Raw genomic sequence first — 22,423 nt, forward strand, 5'->3', positions numbered from 1 at the left:
GTGCTTTCTTGTGAGGCTGTATAAAAAACCATGACGGTGTTAGCTTATTTAGCATACTAGTGTGCATGTTGTTGCTCTTAATTATGAACACATCATTATGAATTCATGAAAATGTAATGTATCTTCATGGACTTTCTTCCACATATTACCTCTGGTGTGAGCTGGAGGGGTCTAACCATCCAGTGACTTTGAGACGAGGGAACCAGGAGTGGAAAGATGCTAACTAATATCTGTGCTTTTCATGTTCCGCCTGCGTTTCTGCTCGTGTTCCTCCTCTCATCCTGCTTCGTGTGCCTCAATTTAGCTTTTGAATTCTTGCTTTTGTCTTTTGGATTCAGCTCGGTTATCAAAGCTTGCTTTTTGGTCTCCACTGTCTGCCTGCTTTGACTCTTGTATTTGGGTCCTTTAATTTTTTTTTTTTCTTTCTGGTAAAACCTGACAGTAATTAACTAATTAGCAGTAAGAGCACTGTGGAAAATTGCCTTTTCAAAGATAAATTAAAAGACAATGAATTCAAGCTCGTGCAGGTAGAAAATTGTGCCTCATATCAAGTGTGATGAGATATTTCGACTGGAAATTAGACAAACGCACTTGATGAAATGTGGAGGGTTTTGCAGCGCGAAGCTGCAAGACGTGTTTACACTGGAACACTCTCAGTTAAAGGTGATGAGGACGGACTCTGCTCTGTCGGTCACTGACTTCACTTGCCATCACCGAAGTTTTCATGTGAGACGGATTTACTTTGTGGCTCGTCTACAGTGATACTCCGCTTTGATTTCCCGCTGACACAATGGGAACCAGTTCAGCAAAGTAATTAACCTCTAAATAAGGGGAACGCTGGGCGAAGCCACTGTATTGTGTCTGACAGCGCTCGTGTCAGCGGAGGTGTTGAGTTGAGAGCGGGAGGGGGATTGAGCGACTGCTTGCCGCTGTGATCATGTTCAAAATGGCTGCCTGCCCGGCGTGAGTGCTGTGTTCGGTCGGTAAAATACTGATGCTTTCCTTTCATCTGGACTGCTCAGACAGAGGTCTGTATTGATTTTTAGCTCGTTGGAACCATTACGAACACAAAGGGGCTTCATTCTCGTCCTCCCCATCCCTTTTCATAAAAGACCTCCGCTCATGTTGCTTGCTTCTTGAGTCGATGAAGATGTCTTGCTACCATTGTGCTCCCTTCAAGAGCTGATTATGGTGGAAAATAGCTTCATGAATGGCTTTTTTTTTTTTTTACAGTAATTCCAGCCACCTGATCGCACATGAAAAGTTTCCTAAGCACAATATTGGTGTCAACTTTATTTCACTCCCGGCGTCTGACTTGTTGTATGAGGTCAAGCTTTTCATGAAACTTAAATAAAGAGCCAAATAAGAAAAAGAGCGCTGCATTCATCGAATAAAATACAATAAAAACGTTATTATCAACCAGCTGCCAAATCAAATGGGAGGGAACAACACATCCTTAGTCCAGGACAGCCCCATCAGTGAGCTGTAAATCAAGAATAAACTGCAAACGAAGGTCTGAGGTCGCGTAAAAGAGCCGAGCATCTCGCAGGGAGCAGTGAAATGCTCTTCAGTTCGGCCTTAAACAATAAAACTGGTGCTTGTGCCATATTTGCCTTATTGTCAGCAAATTTCATATGAAGTTCCAAACCTAAAATGTACTGATCTGCTGACAAGAATCATCTGTGTATCCAAAGCCTGATATAGTTTCTGCCTCAATTTTCATGAGGCAACTATTAAAACGAGCCACATCAGCACTCCCCGAGAAGTTCCTTTACTGCCAAGAACATAATGCTGCTGGGACCATCTTACTGTGGCACCAAATGTGTATTAATCCTCAACTGAAAGTAGTCCCCAACAAAAGTTTGAGGAAAACACACTCTTTTTTTGATGTTATTCAGTACCCTGACACCAGAACGCAAATGATGAAGTGATGATAGTAGATTATCAAAAGGTCAGAGGTCAAGTTCGCTAACATGTGGCGAGAGATACAGACGTAGTCGCTGCCATACGACCAGAAAGTCTAAGAGCCTTATTCCTCCACAATTCGTCCTCCATGCTCCCCCATTTAAGATAGCTTGTTTTCGTTTTTTTCCTCTCAACCTCAATTTCGTTTTGCAAACCCTGGCGTTGTTAAATGATAGATGATTGTAACCTTGCGACCTTCGTAATGTTCTTCAAAGACGATGTTCTGGCCATTATTCATCGCCGTAACTCAGGAACAGAGGGGGAGATTGTGTGTTTCACAGTTGGCACTGACCTGGTGACACTGGAGATATTTTTTTGTGCTGCAGGGTTGAAAACGTGTGCGAAGCGACCGTGTTTTTAGATCTGTAGCTTCTCTGCAGCAACATCCACATTTTAAACACTGCTGTCCACCACTCCCAGCTCACTGGTTTTGAGCATCAGGTGATTGTTTTACTGCTGTTAATACCTACTGAACTTTTTTAAAAGTCTTTACTACAACTATTATATGAATCTGGTTGGTGGAGGTGTACAGCCATGAGGCAGTAATTCCAGCTCCATATGTGAGGAATGACAATATTAGGTTAATGTGCTTTCCATATTATGTAGAGCTTCCAATCTTCTAAATGTTATGTGGTGGATTATATTACTGCAAAATACATAAAATGCACATATACAGGTATTGCTTTGCTGATATAAGTAATAACTTGGCAGACGGATGTTTGAGAAGCTGGTCGATGCTGAGCAGCTACAGGAGGAGAAATCCAGGAAGTGATAAATCATTCGGGCTAAACATGCTGTTATTATTCCGCTTTTCAGCTGAAATGTCATTGATTTAAACAGGCCTGGCGAATGATATGAGATGCAAAGAATTTGCCATAAATTCAGCCGAATAACTCTGCTGCATCGGATGTTTGAGCTCTCAAACAAGTGGTAAATAATGGATCTGTGTTCTGTGTGGCTGAGGTCGATATATCGACGGGGCAAAGGTCGGGGGCAGTCATCATCACCCTGCTCTGCGCTGTGGGTGGGGCCTGACACCTGGGGGACCTAGGGGAAAGTGTGTCACTGGCACTAGACCTTATCCAACCGTCCGCTGATTTACACAGAGCACTGATGACAAAGCAGTTTGGCCGCCTAAAGTCCTGCCCGTCAATAGGAGCAGATTGGAAAGCTTATCTTACCTCAGCGTTAGCCTAGCGTGGCTTAGCTGAGCTTGAGGGGGTTTGTTTGGTTGCATGATGATGACAGACAGAAGATGCACTCGAGCCAGATCCCCTCACATGAGGTTTATTTTTATTTCTTTTTTTTCTTGCTAGAAGAGATGATGTGAGTCGCTTTCAGACGACTGTTATGTAAAATGACAGGAGAGCTTCTGCTGCTCCGCTCTGTGAGTGTGTGACACGCTGAATGTCTGGCCCATTGATCAGAGTGAGCTGCAGTGAGTGTGTGTGTGCTCTGACCTGTTTGTGCAGTGGAGTGTGAGGCCAGCGGATGCTGTTTCAGGGTCACTGCTGGTGTGGGACTAAATGGACCAGTCCAGGAGGCCGGCCTGTCACTAGCGGCCGCCCACTCGCTGTCAGTACTACTGCTGTCACATCACTACTAGGTCATACCGAGCAGAGACTGTTTGATACAGCTTGACTCTGATGGATTGCCGCTATTGGCCTCTGCTGTCTCTTTGCTCCGGAGCAATCCTTATCTGGATTTTCAGTGAATCTTTGTCCTAAAACACATGTGGAAAGTGTCACATCTCAGACTGAGTGAAAGTCACATTGGCATTTTTCTGAAATTGAGATTTTTTTTCAAGTGCGCAAAAAATGAAATCGTACCAGACTATAGGACCATCACTAACAGGCAGCTGAGAAATAAAACTGAGAAGTCACATGGGGGAATCTGGGAAGCGTTCTGGATACACTGCAGCAGTTTAGTCGCAGAGGCTGGATGTCAAGCCAAGAGCGAGTTGCAGCAGTCCAGGCGGGAGATGACCAGCGCTTGGACCAGGAGTTACGTTGTGTCCTTTGTGAAAGTTGTAAAGGGCAAATCTGCAGCAATGGGCCACAGCAGTGATGTTGGGGGTGCAGGGCAGTCTGTCAGTGAGGATTACCCCCAAGTTACCTGCAGTCGACGAATAAAATTCATAATATGTCAATGAGTAAATTGTTTGTCGGCCAGCTTTATTTTGAAAGTCTAACCAGTGGTTGCATATTACGCCGAACTTGACTGCAGAGCCCCTCAAGTGCAAAACTGATGGTAGAGGAGCAGGTGGAGCGTCACGGTTTAAGCCCGAGGCCAGCGACCAAGCTGCTGTATTTGAAACGTTGGGACTTAGAACATGTTGGAAGTAGCACTGAATCATGGGAGTTGTTGTCTTCAATGCGGATGTCATTTGACGTGACATAACAGAAATGTTCACAGGTGAGGTTATTAAAGGTTTTCTCACGTTACGTTTGTCGACCTCCTCCCTAACACTGACCTATCATCTTGACGTTTTCACTCAAGTAATTGGGGAACGAATGAAACACAGATTACTCTGGGTTTGAACATTTAGGATCATGTTAACACACACCTCAATTAGATATATAACCAAAGTCAAGTCGGTTTTAGACCTTTTAATGCAGAAATGCATATATAGTCTTAGAAAGTCACTCCAGATCATCCTGAAGGTCTTGGAAGTCTAAGCCTCTGACTGCAGTACACAGTATATATGCGTATTGTTGTGATAGTAAAACTACACAAACTGACAGAAATGTGTCCCAGGCAAAGATCCCGTAATGGGCCAAGCTGTTAGCTGTTTATGGTGCTGATGGATTCCTCCTTCATTGCTGAGGCAATCTATTTTAATGGAATGGATCACACTCATCATCTGCCATTTGGCTTCCACTGAAGCTCCGAACTGTGCTGTCCACCGTGCCAGGGCTGCTCCGGGCAGGATGGTCTCATTGGCAGCTCCTGAATGTGTTTAAACGTGACCTTGAAGGAATCCTTTGTCGCACTCAGAGCTGGACTGAGCTCGCAGTGAGAAACTTTATGGGATATTCCAGCATCAGTGGGGCCCGTCTGTAACGGGGCCAATCAGACAGCTGCTGCAGGATTTATAAACCTTACGCTGATGTTTTTAATCACGCTCTCCATTCCATTTGCTGCTACTCCACTACAGTTTTTTTTTTTTTTTTGCTTTTTCTTAGTCAACTGCAGTTATTGATAGCTTTGGTGAACAGTTACTTTGCAGATTCAACTTTATAATACACACTACAATCAACAAATAAATCATGATGCATTACTAAAATTTAAGCTAGGACTCTATTGATTCCTGGGGGATAAATTCACAAGCTACACAGCAGTATATGGTAGATTTACACTGAGCCCTAGAACAGCTTTAATGTCCTCAGAGGCAATGTGTAGTGCAGTACAGAAAAGAATAGTTTGGACACATTTAAACACATCAGACTGACGAAAACAACAACAGCAACGATCATCTGCAGCAGCCGTCATCAGTGTCGTCACAGTCCAGGCAGACGTTTCAAGTGCGTGTCAACAATTATCATAAAATTGAGTAGTAACCATTTATTTCACATCCCCTGTTCCATGTATTTCCCCAGACTCACAACAGATCACACGCCCTGTTTAGTTGAGTTATTGCCGTGGGAATAAATTAGCTTTTTGCTTGGTTGATTCTTATCTTGGGGTATGTATACCTCCGACCACAGGGGAGGGGCTGGAATTCCACTGAAAGTGGATGAGATGTATCCATGCAGACCAGGTTTCCAACATTCAAATTATGAACAAGTTAATGTATCAGTAAGTATAATACGGTAATACACTATATGATGGGTGAGATGGGCCTTTCTGCATAATGAGTACTTTGGCTTTTTAAAGTATACTTTAATTATATTCTTTAATATTATTTAAGAACCATTTTTCTATTTTCATCAGATTGCTCCTGTGGTTTTGCTACTTTTAATTATATAAAACATTGAAGTCTTTTTCCACCTCTATCCTTTTAATTACGCCACATTAACTGGAAATATAGTAAGCCCTGCTTCTTGTGTGCCAAATTGTACAAAGGAAGTGTGGATATACATGATTTGTAAGCTGCAGTAGCTCAGTCCGTTTGGATTCGAGGCTTAGGGCTTGTTCATGACCCACTGGATCAGTCAGTATGGAGTGTGGACCAAGTAAGTGAACTCTTGGCTGGAGAAGTGCCACTTCAACTCCTGGGCACTGCCATGGTGCCCTCGAGCAGGACACTGAAACCCTAGCCACTTGGGGCACCTGGCACTGGGCAGACCTCTCTCTCGGACACCTCTCCATGCATTAATGGAGTGTGTTTGTGCATGTGTGTGTATTCTGAAAACAAAAAAACAAAAAAACAGAAAAAAAAGAAACTTCTTAAAAAAAGGATTCATAATCTAAGTTTTCTTTTTATTCTTTAAAGCATTAGTGATACGTGTTTTGAATTCTACATGAACGTATCCCTTCCAAAAAACGTGAAAAAGAAGGAAGTCAATGTGTACCCTTCAAAATAAAAGTCTGCACCTAGTCCAGACAGGACTCTACAGGAACTCCTCCTACACTGGGAACAGCAAGAACAGATGAATAAAACTAAATGTTAATCTCATTATACATGATGTAGTTGCAATTGATTTAGCAAAACTCCCATTTACTTGTAGATGCAGTTTGCCCTTCAGTATGTTTGTAATATGAATGTTAATATATGACTAATTCCTGTCAGTGCTACAAGAATCCATTCTGTTGCTTTTGGTTTCTTGCTCCTATTCGTCTGACCGTCTCTGTGTGACTCTCAGAGGGGCAGCAGTTTAACACATTTTCAATCAACATATAACATGATGTGACATCTCATTATATCGTATGAAAGCAGTATTATTAATTGGTTGGAGTGGTGGTTTTGTTATTGTTTTTTTATTTATTGTCAGTTTGAGTTCAAGATAAGCAGATGAGTTAAACCCCTGGTGATCTGAAACAAGCAATAATTAGAGACAAACACAGCAGGGGGAGACAAAGTGTGAGCCACGGTTTGATCTCAGACCGGCATGTTTCCATACATGCATACTGATGTGTTGTTATTCAAACTGGCATTTCTGTATCAAGGCGTCAAGAGACAAGAGAGTTTGTGGGCTGATATATAAGGCTTCAGAGAAGTGTGTGTGTCATCCAATCCCTTGAGAGCACATCAGTGGGCTGTGTGGATGTTCCAACCTCTGGACTCCTTTCTTGGTTGACTGGATGCTCTCTCTACCTCGAATCCTGTGAGCCTTCATCCCTCAAAACACACACCTCAGTAGATGACCTGTGTTCACATACACACACTCAGAGAAATGTATGTTTTATATTTATGTTTTATGTGAGTGACAGCGCCCCCTATCTGTGCAATTACCAGGCTGGATGCAATTTTTTTGCCTGCCTAGAAAGACAGATATTTTGCTTTTAGCCAATCAAGTCTTTCAGTTTTACTATCTGCATCTAAAAGTTGCAATATCTGATTTCTTTGGCCCCTTGTGGGCAGTGGAACAAACTGCTTACCCATGATCGCTTCAGCTGGCATGGCAAACAGTTCCTTAGTTTATCACTTCCAAAGTTTCAGGCAACCTGAATGTAAGTCCAATATTCACTCTCTTTTTAGCTCTGTTTTGGTCTCCACCAACTCATGATTACTCATGTTTACTCATGCAGTCTGTAAAGTAACTAATGCCCAAGTCATCAAATAAAGGTAATGAGTAAAAAGTGCCTCCAAATGTAGTGGAGCGGAATTGTAGAGTAGCAGAAAATGAAAACACTGGAGTAAAGTACCTCGAAATTGTGCTCACATACAGTATTTGCGTAAATATGATTGGTTACATGCCATCACTGTTCACTGAAGGCTTCAAATTTCTACATCTCTCTTGTTGAGAAACTGCTTGTTGGACCCCGATTGGCTACATAACTAGTGAAATTATGAAATTATCTTTTCAGCGAACAGAGATTTTGTCTGAGCAGAGAGAAATGTTCCCCCTTAATGAGTCCAACATCCAAATAAAGTGTCGATAACCAAAAAAACTATTCTGACTTGAATGGAATATTTGAAAGTCGCTTTTTGATGAATTTTCCAACCAAATCACCAGAATAAATGTCGTCTATATATGTTTCTCCAAACCAGAGACATTTTAAAACTTCACTATCTAAATACATGATTCTGCTGCCATAGTGCTGTAAATTATCCTGAGGTCTGCTTAATAACAGCTAGCAGTTTCACCTGTACAACTGTTGAAACACAGTCCTGAACAGTGGTCTTTGGCTCACCTACCGCCACCCCCTGACATAGAAGTCACCTTCCATACATGTAACATGAATGTGATATCACACACAGTATGTTGTAGAAATGTTGAAAGAAAAACACTTTATTCTGGCAACTGGGCTGGAATTTTCCGCTGCAGAGAAGGATGACTGCTCAGTTTCAGATCTGAGTTTTGTCATTTCGCATTAGACAGATAACTCACAGGTCCTTTTGTCGTCATCTGCATTCATATTTGTGGTAACATCTCCCCAGCCAACACAGAGGCCGACTCTAAATGAGTCCTGACGCGTGTAAACGCAAACTTGGACTGTGATATTACAACAAACCCCTCAACAGCAAAGCCCTGACTGCTGTTTTTCCTGATAGTTCCCGGCACCTCCGTGTATGTTAATTGTGAGTACAGCAGAAGAAGTGTGGCTTTCCTCGCTCGGTCTCTCTTGCTGTGTTCTTGTTTGTCTCTCTGAGGGAGGAGGCTGCAGGCAGATCGGTAAAGACGCTCCTGTTCTCTCTCTCTCTAAAGTACTGCACTCTGCATGGAAACAACGGGTTTGTCAGTAAAGCAGCCCCCTTGCTTGCTTCCCCACCCCCCATTTTCCTTTAACAAGAGGAACATCTTGAGCTCTTCCTTCACTTTGCCTCCCGCTCTGATTCTCCTCGTAGCCGGAAACTGGCAGAGGATGCTCATTATCTTCCCTTTCTCTTGTTGTGCGCGAAAAAAAAAAAAAAGGGCAATTAAAGTGCGGCTCTTGTAGACAGCCAAAACCTTTTCTATAATGAGGAGATCTCCTTAAGCGGCAAGCGCTGTTTGCACCGCGCGGCTTTATGAAAATGCAAAGTTTCCGTTTAATTCAAAGTCTGACCAATGAGACAAGAGATGCAGGTTCAGTCTGTGCTGTTTTTGATGTGATCAAGCAGCGCAGCGCGAGTGCACTGTGTTTAGTTAATGGGGAATACGTCCTCCAGAATATATCTACACACCAGCGAGGGGAGCGATTCAACGCGCCGCTCGGAGATGTTGGTACTGTTGTTGCTGTTCTAAATGAGGGAAGAGAACAGCCTTTGAGATGAAAGCGTCAGAGGAAACGGATGCGTTTGGTTTTGATCTCTGTTTACTGCATTCAGCGGTTCTCTTGAAAGGATTTAAAGTGGTAATCAGCGGGATAATGGTTTGTTATTTTGTCTCCAGTCGTGGAGCCAGGCATTCATCGCTGGGGTGATTTTTGCACCGTGTCTCCCAGTCATCACTTGTCATTCAAAACGCTTTGTTTCTGTTTTTTTTTTTTGTTTTTTTGTTCTCAGCATCTGTTTTCAGGTGATTTTGTCAATTATGATGGCTATCTCTGCTCATGTTAGCTACCCGGCTCCTCTTCTGTTTATCTCTAAGTAAATCATTGCGTCATGTGTGAAGGCCTTGGTTTCAGGGCATTGTGCTGACTGAGATTGTATCAAACAATGTGTTTCTCTGGGGATGAGCACCCATTGTGTGTGTTGTTGTTTTGCTCCTACTGTACACAATGGAATTATCATGGGAGAAATGTGCGTAATAAAATCTTAGCAAAGTGATTCACACACTCACAATGTCTTTGTTGTGTAAGTCTGTGGATGCTTGATTTGAGAATAATAGAGAGACCAACAAAAACAGCTACAATGGATACATTACCAGTCCCCATTACCTCAGTCAAACCTAATACGATATCAAACTGGAGTGCCCTGTATCGCTTCATTTTAAAATAAGGACGGGCATTTTAAGCAAAAGCGCTACTCGATAATCACTGTCGCCCCCTGGATCTATTCTGGGCCGAGATCCGTCCTCGATCCAAGTTTGGTGGATAACTGTTTAGTAGTTATTTTGGTATTACTGGTAATTAAAGTATATTCAAAATGCACCAACTTCAAATCTGCATTTGGTTTAAACAGCAGATCAAATGACTGCGTGTGTGATGTAAAAGAGGTCACCTGTAATGACAAACCCAACTTGTTCTGCTGCTCCCCAAGTGGCCAAAAATAAATCAGTGGTGCTCCAAATTCAAATTGTGATGGCTGCCCAAACTCTTTCCCCTCAAGGGGCCAAACTGCAACTTAATGGTGGGCCACACGCCAAAAGCAAACATCTATTGTCTTGCATGTTTTGCATTGTCAATTAGCAAAGTAGTCCTTAGAGCCCAAGTCCCCTTAACTGAAGGAAAGTGTTAGTCACCTGTTGTGGTGTGATTATAAAAAAAAAAAAAAGAATCATAAGGAATCCTACATATCTGAAGAGCATTTTACACAGTGGTTTGTATAATTTATTAATGTAATAATTTACCTTGTTTTTGGAAGCCAATTCAAACTTAGTGGCGGGCCAACTTTGGCCCAGGGGCCCTACTTTGGGCAGCCTTGATTTAGATTAATTGATCTAATTAAAATGTTGGACCTGCGATGCCAGATGTTGAGCCAAACAGAGTCTCAATCCACACACTCACCCAGGACAAAGAAAGACTTGTGTGTGTTGGCAGGAAGTGTTTGGGATTGAAAGCACAGGAGAAATGTGGATCATACTGACAGTACAAATGGCTATGAAGGAACAAAAGGTGCTTATGAGTCCTGATGGAGCGAGGGGACTTTCTCATCCTTATTCGAGGTTTCTTTTTGGTGTCACCCGGCTGCTTTCATTGTGTGTTTTTAAAAATGCTTCGCAGCCCACGGAAGTTAATGTCGTGGTTTTTTTTCTCTTCTTCCCCAGTTTGCTCGCAGTACTCCCGCGGTGTCTTCGCCATCTTCGGCCTGTACGACAAGCGCTCCGTCCACACGTTGACATCTTTCTGCAGCGCCCTGCACATCTCCCTCATCACGCCCAGCTTCCCCACCGAGGGCGAGAGCCAGTTCACCCTGCAGCTCCGGCCGTCCATCAGGGGGGCTCTGCTGTCCCTCCTCGACCACTACGACTGGAACAAGTTCGTCTTCCTCTACGACACCGACCGAGGTGAGTGACGAGGACCGACTGCTTCCGCTTTTCCTTTTGGAAGCTGAAAGTTAAAAAATGCGTTCCTCATGGAAGCAGCGCCAGCATGTGTTCACTTCAAATGTGTGCCTTTCTCATATACATTGACAATTTCCACACAAGAAAAATGCACATTTTCACATGTGAATTAGGTTCATGTAGATTAGAATTTTCACATGTGGCACCAAATCATGGCACGTGAAAACACATGTGACACATGGAGGCGTAAAATCCGAGTGGAATCTTGCATTTACTGCACCGTACGCTACAGACACATTTTCAACATGGCGGGCTGGTAAGGCACTTTGCCACTGAAGAGCTAAAAAGTATATTAGAATATGGAAACAGTTTTAGTAAGAAATAGGCTAACGAGTAACAGAATATTGATTTATATTTTTCAGGCCCACGCGGAATCTGTGCCATGAGAATTTTAATCACACCTCGGCTGCTTTTCCACAGATTCCAAACGAATAGAGATGCTGCTTATAAAACTGGGAACATTAACACATCCCCGCCACCTTGTGTGTTGTCTAAATTATGTCGAAAAAATGTGATTTGCTGCAGTGGACCCATTTGTCAACACAGATTAACTGTGAGGGATCAGGTGAATGAATTCCCAGATGACTTTTACATGGACAGAGGAGCGTCTGCGAAGTGCAGTACAGAAAAATATTCCTCTCGGCCGGCTGAAGGTCGTTTGAGGTTGTTTTAACGCGTTGTGTTTTTCGCATCTTTCCTCTGAAACGATCTTTGTTATCTTAACAATGTCTGTCACGAAAATGACACAGAAACATTCCGCTGGATTCCACAGTCCGTCACACGGACTAAAATATATATATATAAAATATATATTTAAATCTTTATTTTTTCATTTTTACTTCTACTTTTTTTACACTCATTGTGGATAGAGAGTAACAGAATTTCAATTCTCTGTATGTCTTGCACATATTGCAGCATTGACAATAAAGCCAACTTTGAACTTTGAACTTTGAACTTTGAACACCGAATCACTGCTGAACCCTGTTAAACATCTGCAGAGTTTGGTGGCAGCCATCTGGTGACAAACGGCGCTTTCCTTTTCTCCCACCTTTATTAAGCAATGTGGGCATTTGCTTCTGCCTGAGATACAAATGCTGTAGTTCATTTCAGTTGTGGCAGTGAATGTCATATATATATTACACCTTAAACTTATTTTGCGCCAAGAAAGTTGGATGATGCATGTGGTTTATCTCTCGGCATCTTAATGAACGCAAAATGTCGGCAGCTCTCACGCGTCACGTTAAGCTCGCCGTCGTTTCCTCGCAAACGCTGTCAGCGGTCAGGTTTTATGTTGTTTCTTTGCCCCGATGACAAACCCAGCTGTGTGAGTGGACGTGCCTCTAAAATAATGGCTGTTTTTGTGTCCACAACACGTCTTGGGGCCACTAAGTGATCGATATTGCGGCGCAGCTGCTGTTAGAAGTGTGTTGGATCGTGCTGGACCTCCTCTCTATCTGTCTCTTGGCTCCATTCCCCACATCTCAGCCGTGTGGGTGTTGCTTTCTCTTTTTCCACTTTCATATTTTCTGTCACCCACCCAATCTCTGCCTCCACCCCACCACCACCACCCCCACCCACACACACACACAGAGTCAATAGGTTTGCACTCACCCCCCCGTGTCACATTTCCATTACAAGACAGAATGGATATGGGCTACTGCTTGGATCTCCACATCTCGCTTTCATACATTTTCCAGAAGGTAGTCATTCCGACTCCGTGCTGCTGTGGGGGCTGCAGCGAACGAGCAGATTGGATGTAAGGGGGCTACAGAGAGAGGACCGTTTCAGGACGCCCCCCCCCCTCAGAACAACTCATCCCCCCCATACTCCTCTTCTCTTATCTCAGGTCGTACACGCTTGACTGGGTAAAAAGCCTCCTCTCCACTCAACAAAAACCTGCCTGTATCTGATCAGGTGTTCTCCAAAAACACAACAAAAGGTCCTCGAGCTAGGTTGCTTGAAGCCTCAATTTCAATCCTCAAGGTCGGAATTAGCCTGTGAGAGGAGTTTAGATGTCATGGTCGGATATTTCAAGACTCCAGTGTCTCAAAAAGAAAAAGAAAAAGAAAAAATAGCAAGAAAAAAAGCAAGCAAACTGACATTTGCTGCATGTCGTCCCCCATCTCCTCTCCTGTCATGATCTCCGACTGTCCTGTCAAATAATAAAAGGGATAAAATACCCAAAATAAGAAGAAGAAAAAGAAAAACAGAAACAGATGTGGTGGTAAAGGCTGACGGTTGTGTCGCCTCGTGTCCAAAAAGCTGCACTTGAACCCAACGCAAAAACGACAGCTCCTGTGTGAAAACCTCTCTGGCAAAAAAAACCGTTTGCTGTGAGTAATTTTTTGACACCATTCTTGGTAATATATCTGCTTCTAATTGAGAATATTTCTGATTCATGGATGGTATAGCGACAGGCTCAAAGGGCTTTCCTCTCTCTTTTGCCCTGCTGAACAGCCATTCAGTGTTTCCAAAGATCAGTCGCCGATTCCACATGCGCAATCAGCCAAAAAAGCCTCCAACAAGGGTGCCACGGACACTCACTGACGCCCTGACGATGCCCGACAGCTGACCGTCGGCCGGGTGCGGAGATGGTGCTCACAACACTTTTGTCCACATGGGCTGCCAGAATTAAAAACAAATGAAAGTTCCTTACAGCTGCTTTCACACACCAGAAAGTAAAGGTGCAGCTACAGTATATACTGTCTATGGTGTTTGGTTAATAACACAGTTGTATTCAAGCTATGGCAGTCTGACTCTCGATATCAGATTCATCCGGCATAACTGGAGAACATTTGTGAATACTATTCTTGACACTTCCTTTTGCATATTCGTGATCAGATGTTTATGGGCTTCCCATTGCAGCCTTGAGTCAGTCTGAGAGGATAGAGAGGATTCACTTCTGTTTCAGGAGAGGCTGATTGTTTACATGCTTGTTCGTACAACTGCAGACAGAACAGATACCCAGGGAGGCCCGACTGCGTTCACAGTGTCATCAAAGAGAGGTTGAGACAGAATCTCACTTGTTAAGTTTCAAATCTCACTTGCTGTGTGACAAATACAAGGATGTTTTTTGAAAAAAATCTAGATATCCTGGGTTTGTCCACGTGGAGAGAAAAGTCAGTGTGCAGCATTAGCTTCAAAACATGTCGACTGTCGTCAGAGAAACAAGCTCTGCTGCAAATATTTCAAAGAGATTCAAAGTGTGTATGTCTAAAATGTCTTGTGTAAAATGCAGTCATTGCAATAATGCAACAATAAAGCTTATTCGAACCAGCACTGAATAGAATATGAAAATAATAAGAAGGAGGCTGCTGTGAGGGATTTAGAAGAGGATAACAGCAATAGAGTGTGAAAGTAATTTTCAACTCTGTGACCTGCTGCTACCCTACACCGACTGTTTATATGTCTTGCCTGGTGTTTTGAGTAAATACCTCATTTATATCTCCATAAATGTTACATGTATGTGTACACAGCGAAATGGTGAACATCAAATCCAGAATGATTCTTCAGATTACTTATTAAATGGATGGTGTCATGATTGTTTAATCTCCACATTTGCAACAGCAACAGAACAATTTGATGTACTAATAAGATATCAAGACTATAGATTTGTTCAGAAGAGCTAGATTACAGTTGCAAAGATGGCGCGCATTCAAACCAATGAGAAGTGCTTGTCTGCTGAGTCAAGTTGTATGAGATGTGATGTCCCAGTGCAGTAATGTGAAAGGGAGGGTTTGTCAGTTTTGCCGTCAGCTAATAGACAGACACTGACTGACAATCTTTAAGTTACAGGTTTTGGTGATGGTTCAACAATATGACGTCACCGGTGTGGCTGCCGAGTGCGTAGTCTTTATAATTACATATTTTCCCAGTATTATATTTCATTAGTTTTATGACAAAATGGTGATCTTTTAAAGTGACAAAACAATTCTCTTGATTCACTATCATACATACAGTACTGGAAAAGATCCCATGGGGCAAATCGGAAAGGGGGCGTGGCTTCTGTTCTCTGTGTTGACTGTTGACTGTCAGGTTTGAGTTTCCGTCGTGGACGTGTGAAGACCAGTTTACCTGCAGACATGGTCAAACACGCCGCACCGTTAAAGTGCAGCGAGAGCTCTGCATTTCATCGAACAAGCTGCTTTCCGCATCAAAACACTCCACGTCTAATTTCAAGAAGCACCGTGTAGGAAGTTCCTTTTGGCAATATTCTCGGTGTTTTAGCTGAACTGCTCAGAACGAATCACCGTGATGTCACACTAACAACAACAGAGACTTCCGCCTTTAATTTGCAGAGATACAGAAAATATGGGAACACTGTTTCAATTTTTGGCCTTAACAGTATTTTGTGAAGATGTAGTATAGTAAAACATGATGGTTGGTCTGACTTTATTTCGTGTGCTGTATGGCTTTGACATGGTCAAAAAAAAAGGACAAAAAAAAAAAAGGAAAGAAAGAAAGAAATTGTGGCCACAATATAGCTATAACGTGTGCATGAAATACTAATTCATGGCCACAAAATAATATTAATATCATTCCTGGACAGCTGGGTAAGCAAATGGAGCGCACCTTCTCTAGAAACTGCAGTAGCCTACGTGATGTCCTTAAGGTGAGTGTCTTTTTTAATTTTGTAATAAACTCATTTGTGTCTGCAGGAGCTGCTGCACACACAAATGAGTTTATGGCTGCACATTAGCACAACAACGTGTAGTAACAGGATGAAGATAAAAAGTTTGTAAGGATTAGGTGAGATGTCAGCAGATGGGCTAAGTATCAATCATAGGCCTCAAGTAACTAATTCATAAATCAAAATGCTGGTATAAGAAACTATATTTAACTAACATACAAGTAATTTGTCAAAAAACAAACAGCAACAAAAAAAAACAAAAAAAAAACCAAACATATATTACATTTTAGCCAATAAGCAGCCTTAATATGGTTTGATTTTGTAGGGCCATTTAGTTTATCATTCAAGTAACATTGTGCCTGATCTGTTCTTTTAACTCCAAATGTGGCCTTGTCTTAATAGGGATCAAGCACAGATCATGTCAGTGGTTAAAATTGTTTTGTCAAATTAAATAAATTGCTCAAAATTTGCATCCGTATTTCAGAGTGAAATGTGGGCTTACCAAGACGATTTTTAAGTATTGCAAAAAGTAATGCAAAGTAAATTATTTAGAATATGTCACAGATTACAATTCAGGGTATGTATGCAGCAATCTGTAGTAGAATCCTTTTCAATGGTAACCGTCCTTGTATTTGGCCGTGGATGTAATAGTTCAGTTCGATTCTTTGTGTCCACATCACTGTTGTCATAATTTTCTTGTTCTTGATATACTTATTGAAACCTGAGAGTGAAGTCATCTCAAACAGAATCCGTGTGTTACCTTCAGTTTAATTAAAAGAATGAATGTATGAATGAAGTATTTGCTGAATTTGCTGGAGCTCGATTTCCTTTTTAAGTGACAGCTCTCCTGATGGCTCTGTCCATGGTGCTGAAATCAGCCAGCAGCAACTTCTCTCAACTGACTGATCGCTGTTGTTTGAGCTCTGCTGTTCTACGGAGGTTCCCGTCATCCTAACAGTGGGAAACACTATCCGTCAGCGATATGGTATACTGGAACAACGCAGCAGATATGAGAAACATGATGGCTCACCATGGGGACTGTTGCCAGCCATGGTTGAATGAAATGTGCTGATGACCTGCAGTTGTATCAGTCAGTGCTACATGAAAAAAGAGAGCGCTTTTTCCATCATGGCTCTGTGGTTTTTCTATCAACGTAGTTTTTCAAGGCAGTTTTTCACCCAGCCCAGTCACTGGGATATAATGTTACCAGTTAATACTTCTGCAAACCACAGATTGAAAGTTGACCTATGTACAAAATGTGGCATGAAAATGTTAGCATTGTATGTATGGCAGCCACCTTTCATATTAGGAGGTGGAGGACATGGCCGTGATGTCATTACAAGCCAACAAAGCTGCCAAACGGCTGACCACAGTTCGATTCACACCCCTGGATACTTTTGAGGACAACTGTGTAGGGCTGCATAATGTAGCCCAAAAGGGATATTGCTATTATTTTGACAGATAATGCAATTGCGATAGAATTCATGATTGAGCTGCAGACACTTTCAGACTTTTTGTGCCGACAAAGCTGTGTATTTTTCAAGGAGACCTGGGGACGTTTTCAGCAGTTTTTTAAGGTGGCCTTAACCAGCTATATTTTACGGGAAGTCCATCCATGATCGTGGTCACCAAAACGTGCCAAACCTTAAGACTTTCCTAATCCTAACTAAGTGCTATGTGTGTGTGAACCAGAGTATAAGCTCAGGGTTGTGACGAGTGAGAATTAGAAAATTCAACCTAAACAAATAGATAGTCGCAACATAAAGAGACATTTATGCCAGTGATTGAGTTTTTTCAGTTGTTTCATTTGTCCTCCTTTTTCATAGTTTGTCTTGCTTCTTTATTCGTTTTTCATATTTGCTTCCTTTAGATCCCTTTCTCGTTTATTTTGCCCACCAGCTTAAGTTGATCGCTTGGCATAATCTGTTTTTCTGTCTGCCAAAGCGGGAAAGCAAATTTCTGCAGCAGCATTTTTCGCACCCCTGAAATTATTAGGTGTTCTATCTGCAGAAAGCTAAATGGAAAAATGGCTAGTACTGTACGAGCTCAGGCGACGTCCTTCAGATTATTATAATTATTTGTTCTTCCTGTGGAGGTTTTTGCGCCGCACACTCGGTCCATGAAGTCGTGTGAGTAAGAGTGTGCTCAGCCAGTTCCTCTGAAGAGGCACGCTTGCATATTTCAAAACCTCAAATATGTCACGAGGTCTGCTGTCTTTGTTGGAGGGGATGAATGTGTGAGTGCACGTCAGCACTGCCTGGCTGTGTGAGTACGTGTTGTGTGTGTGCATGCGAGTGCTTTTCAGAAGGCTTTTGGGCGTGCAGGCTGCAGCACTTTGGCCTGAGGATTTTTTTCACACACAGGGCTGGGCATTCATCCAGTATTGACTATAATGTAGAATCAGCCCACGCATGGCTGAGCTCAGTCAATGAGCGCCAGTCTGATTCCCTGCATCAAAGCACCAGAGATACAAGGCGCTGGATACTGTGGCACTGTGTGTGTGTGTGTGTGTGCGTGTGTGTGTGACTACAGTGAGTGTTGTTCCTATTAGCCTTCCTAGAATTCCCGTAAGTACATACGCACGACAACAAAAGGTAAAACAAAAACAATGAAATAAAAACAGATTCCACGAAATGTTGTAGAGAGCAGATGAGACAACAGAAGGCTGGAAATGAGAAGGGGGGGGGGAATAAAAGAAGATGGCAAAAGAACCAAGGAGAATACAAATAAATAAGATTAAATTGAATTAGACAAGAAAAAACTATGAATGGGATGAGAGTGGAGAAGAAGAAACAAGGTGGGAGGGAATTAGAGGAGAGGAAAGGAATACAGAGAACAGGTAAGGATTCAAGGGAAGAGAAGCCCAGAGAAAGATGAGAGCGGAGGAGACGAAAAAAGGGGAGAGGAGAGGAAATGCAAACTTACCAGTGGAGAGAGAAAGGGGTGAAGATAGAAAAGCAGAAATGGAACAAGATGAAAGAAGATGGAAGGAGATGAGAGGAAATGGAAGGAAAGGAAAGGAGGAAAGGAGGAAGGAGGAAAGAGAAGCTGATGGCAAGAAAGAGGAAGGAAGGTAAAGAGGAAGAGAGAATAAGGAAATCAAAGAAAGGCAGAGGAAAAGAAGAGAAAAACAGAAGGAAATAGGAAACAGAGTTCAGGAAAGACAAGGTACAGGGACAGGAGAGGAGAGTATTTAAGAGAAGAGGAGACCGGAGGAGCGTTAAAGGAAAGGAGAGGAGGCAGGAGGATAGTAAACAAGAAGGATATAAAAGACATAAGGACAAGAAAAGTATTGAGAGGAAGAGGAAAGAAGAGGAAATGAAAGAAGGGGCAAAGAGAAGAAGAAGAGAGGATTCAAGGCAGTGAAGAAAAGAGAGGGAAAGATGAATTTGAGGATAAATGAGAGGAGAGGACAAGAAATTGTGAAACAAGATAAAATGTAAGGAAAGAAAACAAGGATGGCAGAAGGAGAGGAGTGGAGGAAACACGGGCAAGGGAAATTATAGGAAAGGACATGAGAGGTGAGGAGAGGAAATGAGAGCATGAGAGTAGAGGGAGAAAGAGTTGAAGATAGGAGAATAGAAGTAATCGAGATGAAATGAAAGGAGAAGAGAGAAAACAAGAAAGGAGAAGAGAGGGAATGAGGGGACAGGAAACAAGAAGGGATAAAATGGAACGGAAAAGAGAGGTTGAGAAAACCAAAGAGGGGGAGATAAAATGAGAGAAAACTGGTATAGGGGAGAGTAAAGAGAGCTGAGGAAAGGCGAGGAGAGGAAACAGGTCAGAGAAAATAGTAGAGGATACAAGAGAAGAGGAGATGAGACAAAGGAAAGAAGGAGATTAAAATGAGAGGGTATGAAACGGGAGGAAGGGAAACAAGTAGAGAGGGAAGGAAAGGAGAGGAGAGTACGAGAACAAAGAAGGGGAGAAGAAGGTAAGAAGAAACCTGGAAAGAGGAAACACGGCAAGGAAAGAAGACAAGATGATTCAAAAGATGAGAAAAGAGGAAAGGAGATGCAATTGGGGTAAGGGAATTTGAGAGGAGGAAGCAAGTGGAAAGGAAATTAAAGGAAAGGATAGGAAATTACAGAAGGAGAAAAATATAAAACAGAAGAGAGGAAAGAGGCGAAAACAGTGGATTTAAGAAGAGGAGAAGAAGAAATAGAGAAAAACTGAGTACAGGAGTGATGAGATGAGGTGAAGACAAGAGCCAAAGAGGAAATGGGGGAGAAAAGAAGAGGAGCAAAGGAGGAAATGAGAGGCTCTTTCCCCAGCAGATGGACTGGTAGCAGCAGTGTGTACAGACCATGATGAATGGCTCCCTTTAAAAGCATAAACATCTCAATGTACTCTTTGGAGAGAAAGAGGTGAAAGGAGAAGGACTGACTCACTGAGGAGGGAGGGAGGAAGGAAGGAGGCAGAGCAAGCAAACACTGACAGTTTGCATAATACCGGGTATGGTCGGGACAGCGGGGAGGGAAGAGGGAGAAATCACACACATAAACCCAGATGTGCGCTTGCTCTCATCTCCACATGCGGCAGCTGCTTCCATCTAGTGTCCAGCTCCGCTCCAATCAGCGCAACATGCTCCGGCGTCAGTCTGCACACTCGCCCGTGGCTGTGTCTTTGACGCTGATGCTGATTGCGGCTGGCTGCTGCTCCACATACAGCCCCAGGGCTACACATTTATCAGCTGGTAATCAGCTGGCCCTTTGCACGCTTTACTTGGCTCGACTGCCGCCACTGTGCTTTGCTGTGCACGCGCTGTGTGCACCATGCGGCACAATAGGACGTGATGGGATACCGTATTGTTGCATCACGTACAAGCAACTCACTCCAGCTGCCTGATTTGTATCCGGTGAGGTAGAAGTAACAGAGTGCATCTTGACTCTTCAGTTTGATATTAGTTTTAGTCTTTTGATGACCATTTTTATTGCTTTTTGCTACATTTTTCACATTTTAGTAATGAGATTTCCTTCTTCCGTTTGCTGGAGCCTGCGTTGTTTTGTGTTTATTTATTTTTTCTTGTGTCTTCCAGACACTCTGAGGTTGAGAGAAGAATGACTTTCTTTCTTTCTTTCTTTCTTTCTTTCTTTGGATCAGAAAGAAGGCCTACCGTGTTGTACTTTGAATGGAGGTTTACTTTACTTTCGGCCTTTATTCAGTTTGTTTCTCTGCATCGATTACATTCTGTGCAGTCAGGTTCCCCTTTGTCAGGTCCATTAGGTGAAAGGATAAAGACACACAGCAGGTTGAAGCGGACCAGCTTCGGTGGGCTCTGTGCTTCTGGTGATCCTTATTATCGAAGGTTTTAGAGGTCTTTGCCTTTAAGAGCTGCTAGCATGGCTTTAGAGTTTTAGAGTTTTAAAGTACATGTTAATTCTTACCATTCAGAAACTATCATCAAACAAACGGATTTAATTTAATTTAATTTAATTTAATTTTTATGAACTCTTGCTTGCGTGTAGTGGCATCATACACAAGTCTTTTGTCACTAAATCGTATATTGTAGTCTCAGCTAATTGATTTTAACATAAAAAAAGGAACTTAGGGGTTATAGTGTAGGTACTAGCTTATGTTTGCTGGCAACTATTGCTGATAAAATCTGTTAATATTCCACCAATATTACTGTTTATTGTGTATGTGCCATGGGAGTTTGACAGGCATAGTAACAGATACATTAGACAGAGCTTAGCATGGTCAATTGTAGCATACAAGATACAAAAGTAATGAAATTGAAAAGATGCTCCTCTGCCATCATACTGTTGATAATTCAAAGCATAAAGGACAATTAGGACAATTAGGACAATTGCACCGCTTAATTTTATTTACAATGAAGGATAGACATCAAACTATCAAACTTCAAGACACCTCTGCCCACAAAAAACATCGACCATACATTAAACCAAAAAAGATATTAATGTAGACACCTATGTAAAAACATAACTATGGTTTCACACCACAGCCCACTAACAGTGAGCCAAACAGCTGCTCATTTGTAGTAGAAACAGCTTCAGTCAATACAGTCAATAGCAGCAAAGTAGCTGCAGCTACCAAAGGGAGTCATTTTTAGCCTGTTAGACTGTGGCCTACACAGACTCTGTCCTTTGTATTATGTTTATTTGTCAGGGAGCATGCACAAAAACCGTCATTTCAAGCAATAACAGGAGACACTTTGAATCAGATTTTGCCACCAGCCACCATCCGCCTGCAATCCCTGGGCATATTGACACAAATTCCACAAAGTAAATGTTAAGTTAGGAAAATAAAACATGTTCACAGCAGGGGAACTGGAGACTTTGAGTGTCTTCAAAGCAGCCTCAGTCATTTTACTGTTTTGGGTTTTCCTCCGCGGAGAAAAAAACAGATTTACTGTGTGAGCACGGACTCAAGATTGATCAATTGACAGACAGTTCTGCTGCTTAACAACTTCACACCTAAAGTGCAACACACAGATGGACACCACAGCTTGTTCAAAGATGAAAATAACACATAAAATGGCTGAAATGGGTAAAAA

At 42.4% G+C, this 22,423-nt stretch overlaps 1 protein-coding gene across 6 annotated transcripts in view; it reads left to right on the forward strand.

The window, feature by feature from the left end:
* The window catches only part of gria4b (glutamate receptor, ionotropic, AMPA 4b), a 136,845-nt gene that overhangs the window by 57,597 nt on the left and 56,825 nt on the right, over positions 1-22,423 (forward strand). For all 6 annotated transcript variants that reach the window (XR_005078619.1, XR_005078620.1, XR_005078622.1 and 3 more), the window contains exon 3: positions 10,980-11,219. Coding sequence is in view for 3 of the 6 variants with exons in the window: in XM_037120040.1 (XP_036975935.1) it covers positions 10,980-11,219 (240 nt within the window). In the remaining 3 variants the exon portion in view is untranslated. The remainder of the gene's footprint in view (positions 1-10,979; positions 11,220-22,423) is intronic.

This window comes from Acanthopagrus latus, chromosome 13 (genome assembly GCF_904848185.1).
Source record: "Acanthopagrus latus isolate v.2019 chromosome 13, fAcaLat1.1, whole genome shotgun sequence".
Lineage (NCBI taxonomy): Eukaryota > Metazoa > Chordata > Actinopteri > Spariformes > Sparidae > Acanthopagrus > Acanthopagrus latus.